This window comes from Akebia trifoliata, chromosome 4 (genome assembly GCF_017979445.1).
Source record: "Akebia trifoliata isolate Shusen 1 chromosome 4, ASM1797944v1, whole genome shotgun sequence".
Lineage (NCBI taxonomy): Eukaryota > Viridiplantae > Streptophyta > Magnoliopsida > Ranunculales > Lardizabalaceae > Akebia > Akebia trifoliata.
The window spans coordinates 39,590,296-39,600,964 of NC_141378.1; the positions used below are offsets into that span (position 1 = coordinate 39,590,296).

A 10,669-nucleotide genomic window follows, 5' to 3' on the forward strand; every position below is an offset into this window, starting at 1 on the left:
AACTATCAATCCTAAAGTTCATTCTTTTAAATCTTCTGATTATAAACATCTCAATCCATATCAATCCTTACACTAAAATAATTTCTACTTTCATCCTTAAAGTCTCAATAATTCAAGATCAAGATCAAAAAGACCGTTTCGAAGATTAAGAAGAAAATTCAAAAAAGAAGAAGAAGAAGAAGAAAAATAAGAAAAAAAGAAAGAGAAAGAAAAAGCTTCAAGGTGGGTTTAGAGTAGGATTTTCATTTTAACCCTCCTCTCTCCCCTTTCCATATCCCTCTCCTATCTCTTCCCCAATTTACTTAATTTTGGTTTTCGAAGGCCATAAGATGCAATAAGTACCCTCCCATACCTCTGGTAGATCGAACTTCGATTTAGTCGAAAGTGTAAGGGTTGTAACTACTTTTAAAAGAAAATTATTTTAAACCCTAACATTTTGGTGTGCACACCACAAAATTTGTTTTGAAGCTAAAGGTGATTGGGCCTCTCTTCATAAAATGAGAGTAGGCCCATAATCGAGAAGTCAATATTTTTCAAAGCTTGTTCCTTCAAGACAAAAATATGGAAGAGTCTCTTTTCTTAATGAGATGACCGTTACGATTTAGGCCGATATCAAAGTCTCTTACATCCAAAGGCACAAAATCAACGTTTAATCGAATTTTTTATTTTCTTTTAATTATCTAAAATGACCACGTTGTTATAGTGACCATTATTTGATAGAAAGAAAGGGGTACCATTATTTGATAGAACAAGTAAATACTCTCCATGGTTTCTTTTGATTTGTTTTAGTAAGGCTACACACATATATATAGTCCTCAATTCAATTAGGACTGTCAACGGATAGATATCCGATCGGATATGTCTATATCCCGAATTTGAATATAAAAAAAATATTAATATTCGAATTCGAATCCGATCGGATGTAATACATTGACATTCGAATCCGAATTCAACTAACTTGTTGGATATCCTATATTATATGATTCGAAGTTCATCTATGATCGAAATGACCTCATCTTCAACCCATAGCCAAAAGTCCTAAAATTTCCCCCCTCCAACCTAGTCATCTTCAACCCAAAATATCAAGGGTTTTTCGTTGTAGTTTGAAGGAAGAGAGAGAGAGAGAGAGAGAGAGAGAGAGAGAGAGAGGAATCACTTGAAACCCAAGATCTCAACACATATGAGAAAATGGATGAGGGTTTACAGGACGGGGAAGACTAGCGATGATGACTTTTCGAAGTCTATAATGGCGAAGGAGCTATGGTGAGATCTTATCTTTGATTTAGATGCCCAACTCAAGCATCTTATCTCAGGTTGTTCTGTGATCATCGATCATCCATTTTGGTCGAAGTTGTTGTCCGACGTAAGCTTCGGGCTGTCATGTCATCAAAGATTTCTCTTTACTGGAACTAGAGAAAGAGGGACCTACACACAACTCATGATGACCTTTATTTATATATAATATATAATAGAAAAAGTTGACTAACACCTTTTATTTATATAATATAAAAAATCTTTTTATAATGATGACTTTTATTTATTTATAATATATAATATAAAAAAGCTATCTTCTATTTTTATTCATATATAATATAAATTCAAAACAAAATATGCATTGATATCCGACGGGATATTAATGATTCAGATGTATCAACATCTGAATTCGTATCCGAAATCTATTCGAATACCTATGATATATCTGAATTTGATATCCCAAATTTTCGTATATTATCCAAAATTTCAAATACGAATTTGAATCGGATTCAAATTTTTGACTATCCATTGATAGGCCTAAATTCAATACTACAACTATGACATTGTGATTGAATTAAAGTCGTAGGTTGGTTTCCTCTAATTGATTTATTTATCTCATCTTTCCATAGTCAAAGTCGTTAGAGTCAAAATCCGCCATGAAAGCAACTAATTAAGCAGAATTTTTCAAACACTGCCACCTTGCACTGTGTTGTTGAGGCTAGAAAAGTCTCCATTTGGGATATTAGGGATTCCAAAGAAAAATGTATCCTTAGGAATTGATCTCTAGGATCAACCGTGGGTTGAGCTGGCTAGAAAAGTCCTACTAAAGCATTTATTATTCTTTATTTATAATTTGAATTGGGGTCTTGTTCATGTGTTAAGTGCAATAAATACACTTTGGGAATAAGAATCTAGGGATATTTTGATAATTAAAAAAATTGATTTTTGGTACAAAATTCAATTTCCTAACTGTAGTAATTGCACTTAAAACGTTAACAAGACCATTGAAACAAAGACATTTGGTGGAAAAAACAGGAAGATAAAAAAGGCCGATTCACTGAAAATTGTGGAACTCCTCCCCATTTCAGCTCACTATTCATTTTAATTCCTAGAATAGTAAACTACTATTTTAAGAGTACACATTGAAGTGTATTGCTATGGATTGGTTGGCTTTGAATGCTACGTACCAAATCGGTTCGTTCAACACTCAAAAGAACTAGTACAAGATCAATTGAAAATTGAATCTTTTACGGGGCTGATCTCAAACACAATACAATAGATAGATTAATGCTAGAGTCACCTTAGTGAGGGAACATCTTGATGTGATGGCTCGCACATGTCCGTAGATATGTTTTCTCCGAGATACAAGTAAAACGCAACTATGGACATGAGAGTGCCACCACGTCAAGATGTCCCCCGCTATGGTCACTCCAAGACTACTCCAATAAATACTCCCCTAAAGTTGAAATTACTCTAGAATAATGCTAAATTGATCTCAAGATTGTACCTCACATCACACTTTCGTAACGTGGGAGTCTGTAGGAACCATAATTGCTTTTCATCGAGATACGAGTGAAAAACATGTATGGTTCCTACACACTTCCACGCCAAGAAAGTGCGATGTGAGGTATAATCTTCAGGTCACTCCAACACAACTCATTACTCTATCCATGAAAGTAATTACTTTTTAATGACAAGAATACTCCTCTTTTGGATCAGTTATAAATTCTTAAAGAATAATGTTGAAGTGACCTCAGATTGGAACCTCATATTGTACTTTTTGATGTGAAAGTGTATGGGAACTGTAGACACCCCAATTTGGATGAGACTTACTCGAAAATGGCTCGAAAAACATATATTTTTGTCAAAAAATCGTCAATGGGCCTAAAGGTCAAATTCATCAAATTTTAATATTTTTATTCAAATCAAGAGCACTATGACTCTCAATAATCCTTTAGACCCACAATAAGACTTATTTAAACGCTATCATCTTCTCAACCTATCATCATTCCAACCTAACCTAATCAAGTTCAACCCAACGCCTAAGCCCAATGGACCTAAATCATTACCCAATTCTAAGCCCAAGCCCCTACTTTAATCCCAAATCCATATATATGTCCATGATCATAACCAATCAAGATTCATACAATCAATGATCATCAACAAGAGACACTTAGTCACCATGACAACCCACCTCCCAAAATCATTCTACCCACATTATCACCCCTAAAAATTACACATCTCCATACCCCCACAGCCCAGTTCCTTAAAAATGTATCAATCCCAATTGAAAGTTATATTTATTTTCACGGCCTCATGGCCAAAGTTGTAAAGCCTATAAGGGCGCCCTCGAAGGCAAAATTGTCTAGATTTAGGTGTGTGTGCGTGTGTGTTTTTTTTTTTTGTTGGCTTTCTTTTTTCCTCTTTTATCTCCTCTTAGGTAAAGGAGGAGGACCATCTCTTTTACTATCTCATTTGCAAAACATAAAGAAAAACATATGTGACAAATTTTTTGTCCAAGGAAAAAACCAAAGGCAATCTGCCTTAAAATTCAAACCAACAATCTTAAAAGAAAAAAAATTAATAATAATTTTGGCCAAAATTTTTCTTACTAGTCCATATTTAAAGTACGGATCATTATAAAATACCCCAATCTATACTTAAATATGGATTATAAAAAAAATTACTTCTTTCATTTTTTTGACTTATGATCATAGTTATTGTTTTTTTTTTTTTTTTCTTGTTTACCTCTTGGATTTGAAGCTTTATAAGTTGAAATGGGCCAAATTATTCAATCCTTAAGCCCATCGATTTGGGGATATCTGATTAAGTGATGAAACCTTTGTTTTCATTTGACGTTTTAAAATGAACTTCAAAAAAGGTAAAAAGTTTCGAAACTCTCCAGAGCCTATGTCTTATGGAACCATACTTAAAATTAATCAACAATTCCTCATTAATGGGCTCAATCGAGCCCATTCACCATTCTCTACAGATTCGGATCCAACACCTTTTTTTAAGAGTGGAACACATTTTCCCCTACTATCAATGAGGATTCTTCAAATCAATTTTTTTCAATCAAAGTCACTACCCTTCAATCGACCCCAACCGGATACACTACCCATGCCCGAACCCACCATCCACGATCAATCATAAATGGGTCCATTATCCGAATCTGGCCTTAATTAGGTCCACGATCCATATTCAACCCGAACTAAATCCACAATCCAAATTCGACCCAAACAGGGCCCACAATCCAAATTCAACCCAAATCAGGTCCACAATCGAATAAAGCTGCTGATTGGTTAGCTAGGAGAGGAGCTCTAAATGCGCAATTTTGTGTGTTTGATTTTTTAAATGTTCTAGGGGATTTGTATCACATCCTCATGGAGGATCTCAATGTTTGTTTTTTTCGGCGTTAGTAGCTTTTAATAATCGACGTATTTTTAATGAAACAGAGTTGAGTGAGCAGCAACTTAGCCAATTGATCATGGCGGATGTTTGGAGTATAGCTGACGGTATGAAGACTGCAAATACTGAAGTGCTGAATTTGATTCAACTTTGGGGCTGTAATGGAACGTTTAAAAATAAAGCTATGTTGGTGGTTGGATTTCTCCGCCAATGGGACATACCAAGTTGAATACGAATGGATCTCTGTCAGAAATAGGGGCTGGTTTCGGATTTATTGCAAGAAATAAAACAGGAGAACTGATCACTGCAGGTATGGGGAGAACGAATTATACAGAGATTGTACCGATTGAAATGGAAGCGATCTTTCAAGGGGTTTAGCATCTTAGGATGAAAGGATTTTCAGATATAATAGTGTCTTCAGATTCGTTAGTGGTTGTCAATTGTATTAAAGAAGAGTGGACTACGCCTTGGAAGTTAATTAGCCTAGTAAGAGACATTAGAAGGGAATTGCGGGGTTTTAAATTAGCCACGATAGAGTTTAGTTGGCGTGAATCAAATAAAGCTGCTGATTGGTTAGCTAGGAGAGGAGCTCTAAATGCGCAATTTTGTGTGTTTGATTTTTTAAATGTTCTAGGGGATTTGTATCACATCCCCATGGAGGATCTCAATGTTTGTTTTTTTCGGCATTAATAGCTTTTAATAAATCAGGGTGGGGCCCTTTATAGCCTCAGCTTACCGATCCAAAAAAAAAAAAAACACTTAATCCCAAATAATATAGAAAATTTGCCCAAACTTCTCTAATTTGAGTGTGAATTGAATTGGTGTAGGTGTGGATGAGATTGGTGGGGATGTGAGGTATTCTTATTTTTGTAGGTGTAGGTAAATTTTTTTTTTTGGGAATAGCCCTAAGAAACCGAAATAAATCGTTTATGTTTCATGTTTACAAAAATTCGACGGCCCTGGGCTGTCGAAGGCTGATGTACTATTTCTGGGACTCATTAAGTTTGACCACCTTTTTGACAGCTTTGGTGACGTGATGAAAATTTTTCGATGGCTATGGATCGATGAAAATTTTTTTTCGACTTGATCCAATTCGATGCCATTTTTCAACGGTCTGGACCATCAAATTTTCAAAGATTAAACGACCTTAGGCTGTTAACAAATGCATTTTTCACGTGTTGAAATAATTATGGATCCTAGAGATTGTAGGATTAATCACAATGGAAGCGTAATAGAAGGAACCTATCAAATTAGGATTGGGGTAAATAAATAAATAAAAAGTTATTAATTAATTAAAGGATTTTTTTATTATTCTACATATTGGAATCATGGTTTCAAAACTCGTCCGAGACCGAGACATATTGTCCGAGTTAACTCGGTATTAGGGCTGAACAATACAAATGCACAAGTCACTTTTTTGACCGAGATTTAATACATCACGTTCAATTTTTTTACTTTTTGAACGAGACGTCTCAAATGTATCGGAAAACTCATTCAAGATGACTCGTTATCAAGCCTGGACGAGACGAGACATGAAATCGAGTTTTAAAATCATAATTGGAATCATTATTTTATGACTTAACCATCAAATTTATTTGGTAGGTAGTGGTGCTTGAGTGATATTTTAAAATTTGTTATAAACTTTTTTCACTCATAGTGCTTGAGTGAATTGTAAATAAAAATCCCAATCAAGACGCTGAGTGATCAAAGAGACAAGTATTTAAGGATCCCCTTGTTGTCTGTAGTCCCTATGAATGGTATATTAGGGGAATCATGCTAACCTCAGTAGTGTAGATTTTACATGGTTTATTTGCCTGAACATCTCGCTTCTCAACAAAGTATCTTCCCCCAACACATTTGAATGAATAATTTGATAGTCTAAATGATAGAATAAAAACAAAAGTTTCTTTTAGTGATCCGTCATTAGGATATAGCTATGCAACATCACACCATGGCAAGCAAACACTTAATTTGTTCTTGCATTATAAGAATGAAACATTTATAAACTATAACATATGCAAAACACAACACAAGTTCATATTTTGTAGTTCATCATAACATGAACATGGAGATTATACTTCATACTCACTAAACACATTTGGGGGAATCCTTACCTCATTTTCTTGCTAGAAGCATTGGTTGACTAATCAGCACTTTTGTGGATTTTGGGTGAAATATTTGATTAAGTGGAAGAGAAATACCGCACAAAAGAATCCAATTGGAAATCCAACGCATACACCTTTCCACAAAAACCGTGGCTCCTCCTCCTCCTCCTTCATTTTATAACTTGGTTGACTCGGAGTGTGACATGGAACCTGAATTTGTTTCCCACATAACCCCTTGTTGTTAGCATAAGAATTGAGATCGTTCATTGTATCCATCTGATTACCTTCCGGAATCTCACCCTCAAGCTCATTATTGCTTACATCTAACTTAGTTAGTTGTTTGAGATTCTTGAATGTTGGTGGAATTACACCGTAAAGCTCGTTATGTGATAAGTCTAAGCTCTCCAAATTTTCAAATCCTCCAAAGCTCGTAGGGATGTTCCCAGAGAGTTTGTTAAATGAAATGTTGAGTGATTTGAGACCTTTAAGAGAACCTAAAGAAGATGGGATCTTACCAGACAACTGATTACTTGACAAGTCCATCAACCTATACATATATAGGGTCTTGCAAGGTATACTTTGAATCTTGCTCTTCCACATCATACTCACGCCATTTCCAAACATATAATATGATTTGCTTGACATAAAAAGATCACCTTCTAGAAGACCATCAGGAATAGGACCATGAGTCTCAATCATCCCGGTGATATTTCCAAACATCTGTGGAATTTCTCCATTGAGATTATTGCCAGAAAGGTCTAGAATTTGAAGGCTAGTTAAATTGCCTAGAAGATGGGGGATTGACCCATGCAAGTAATTTTCCCTTAAGATTAGAATTTTTAAGCTTGAGATTTGAGAGAGGAAGTTTGGTATCTCACCTGAAATTTCATTGTTATGGAGATCAAGGTATTTGAGATTTTGCATTATTGTCAAATTCTCCGGAAGGTGGCCTGAGAATTTGTTTTGACTAAGGTTGAGTGTAAGTACCGTCCATCCAAAGTCCACTGGAACTTCACCAGAGAATTTGTTGGATGAGAGGTCCACATATGACAAATTATGGAATTTAGGAATTTTGTCACCTGAAAAGTTGTTATTGGACAAGTCTAGAAAGATTAAGGGGTAAATTGTTTCCATGGAAAGTGGCAACGAACCAGAAAAGTTATTTTGACCCAACCAAAGGATTGCAAGATTGATCGAATCCCCAATGTTATTTGGAAGTTCACCGATAAAATTGTTATTTGAAAGATCAAGCAATTGTAGGTTAGGTTGGAAAATATGAGGTGGGAGGGAACCTGTGAGCTTGTTGTTTTGGAGAGAAATCTCCACGAGATTCAAATCGAGCCATTGAGGGATTGTCCCTTCCAATTCATTATCAGTAAGATCTAATGAAAAAAGATCTTTCTGATTGGACAACCAACTAGGAAAATTTCCAATGATGCCGCAAGATCCCAAGTTTAATCTTTTCAATGAAAATTTGGGGTTTATCTTCGAGTTTCCAGTACTCAAATTGAGTTTGTTTCCTCCAAGAGACAGTTCTTCCAATCGTTCAATTTCAAACAACTCAACTGGAATTCCTCCTGTAAAAATAAAAAATTATTGTTAAACCAAGGATTAATGGATTTCCAAGTTAGTTAGTAAAGAGAGTTAACTCATGAAATGTGAGTTCACCTGATAATTTGTTGTTGTCAAGGATTAAAGAAACAAGTTGAGACAAATTTCCAAGAGAAGTTGGAACTCCACCAAAAAAATCATTAGAACTGACATCGAAACTCTGTAATTGATTGAGGTTCCCGATGATCTCGTTAGGGATCTTTCCACTTAGCGAATTCTTAGCAAGTTTAAGAAACTTTAGATTTCCGAGACCAAATATTTGTGAAGGAATGGAGCCTTTAAAGTGATTATAACTCAAGTCGAGAGAAACCAACCTAGTCAGATTAATAAAACCATTTGTAGGAATTTCTCCATACATTCCATTTGAAGATATGTCCAAGATGGTGAGGCTTCTTATATGGAAGAGTGGTGTCAAGGCTGCAGAAGTCGATTCCTTAATAATGAAGGAGAGATCAAGGCCTTCGACTGGCCTTGAAGAAAAGGTAGTAGAACAGTTTACACCGTTCCATAGACAACAATCAGAATTGGAGACCCAAGAATCTAAGGTGGAGGATCGCATAAAACTCTTGTTATGATTTCCAATTAGTATGGATTTGAATTGGAGAAGGGCTTGTTTATGATCTTCAGGGCAACATAGACTCAGACTCATGAAGAAGAAGAAGAAGAAGAAGAAGAAGAACAAGTAAGAATACGAGCAATGGAATTGTGATGGTGATTTTGTCATGGTTTCTTTTGATTTGTTTTAGTAAGGTTACAAACATATATATAGTCCTCAATTCAATACTACAACTATTACATTGTGATTGACTTAAAAAAGTCGTGGGTTGATTTCCTCTAATAAATTTATTTATCTCATCTTTCCACATTGTCAAAGTCGTTAAGAGTCAAAATCTGCCATTATAGCAATTAATTAAGCAGAATTTTTCAAACACTACTACCTTGCGAGTGTGTTGTGAAGGCTAGTACAGGTGCAACTTGGTTCGGGTTGATTCGATTTAGCGCAAAATCAGAATCAAACTGATCAAGGTCGGTTCTATTATATGGGAATCAGAACCGAACCAAATTGATCTAGAACCGAATCAACCCAAATTGACCTTAATTCGGTTTGGGTCAGTTCAGTACCATGGGTTGTCTAAAAACTTCATCTAATATTTTTTTCGTTGAATAAAAAAATACCTATTTTTACTAAACTTTATCTAATTTTTAAGAACAAAAATTGTAAAATGATAATAAGACAATAGAAACTAAGATAATAAAACATGGTAAAAGCAAAACAAGATCTCCTTCAAGAAAATAGAGAACATGAGTACAAACAGTGAAATTATTTCAAAACAATAATGTTTTTTATGATTTCCAAATTAAAAAAAAATCAAAAAATAATCTAACACTCAACAATATAGAAGAGACAAGTACGTGAGCAAACCCATTCATAAAAGCAATCAAATCACAGAAGGAGGGATGACCCGTCAGCCGCCAAAGTTGAGAGATAGCCCACAGTCGCACGCCCATAGCCTCACACTTTGCAAGTTGCAAGAGAGAGAGAGAGAGAGAGAGAGAGAGAGGGAAGGAAAGATGACTCCGGCCGTCGGAGTTGAGAAGTAGCCCGCACACCCGCAGCCGCACGCCGTACAAGTTGCAAGAGGAGAGAAAGAGAGATAGTAAAGGAGGGAAAGATAAAGATGGAAAGAGAATAAGAGAACTTATTCTTTACGATTTTAAAAAAAAAAAATTATATTTTATTTTAAAATAATATGTTGATTTGATTTTCGGTTTGGTTCAATTATTTATCAAGTCTGAATCAAGAATCGAATCAAACTCATTGGTTCTTCATTTTTTAAATCCAAAATCGAATTAAATCAATTCAAAATTCGAGAATTGGTTTGATTCTCGATTTGAACTTAATTAACTTGCACCCCTAGAGACTTGAAAAGTCCCCATTTGAAAGAAAAATTCAAGCTTTCCTCAATAATAAATGGAGAGCCTTAACTCGACTGTGGGTTGTGCTGGCTAGAAAAGTCCTACTATAGCATTTATCATTCTCTATTTATAATTTGAATTGGGGTTTTGTTGACGTGTTAAGTGCAATAAATACACTTTGGGAATAAGCATTTATTGATATTTTGGTATTAAAAAAAAGGATTTTACAAAATTCAATTTCCTAATTGTAGTAATTGCACATGTTAACAAAGCACTTTAAATTGTTAGATGTAGTGTTGTGCCCAGAGCTATGTCTCATTCTTATAACATACATACGTGGCACATCTTGGTTGGAGAGTAAATCAATCGGAGCT

General features: G+C 35.1%; 1 protein-coding gene across 1 annotated transcript; it reads right to left on the reverse strand.

Moving 5' to 3' along the window:
- Window positions 1–5,630: 5,630 nt before the first annotated feature.
- On the reverse strand, window positions 5,631–9,536 carry LOC147404935 (uncharacterized). Its single transcript, XM_086441055.1, has 2 exons — window positions 8,436–9,536; window positions 5,631–8,344 (listed from the first exon to the last, which is right to left on the reverse strand). Exons 1-2 carry the CDS (start codon window positions 9,100–9,102, stop codon window positions 6,810–6,812), a joined length of 2,202 nt encoding a protein of 733 aa, XP_086297181.1. The 5' UTR covers window positions 9,103–9,536; the 3' UTR covers window positions 5,631–6,809.
- Window positions 9,537–10,669: the final 1,133 nt, after the last annotated feature.

Excerpts from the sequence above, each read along its gene's own strand:
- LOC147404935 (XM_086441055.1), bottom strand. The coding sequence starts at position 9,102 with ATGACAAAATCACCATCACAATTCCATTGCTCGTATTCTTACTTGTTC. Across the intron at positions 8,345-8,435 it reads TGACAACAACAAATTATCAG|GAGGAATTCCAGTTGAGTTG; the intron begins GTGAACTCACAT and ends TTATTTTTACAG.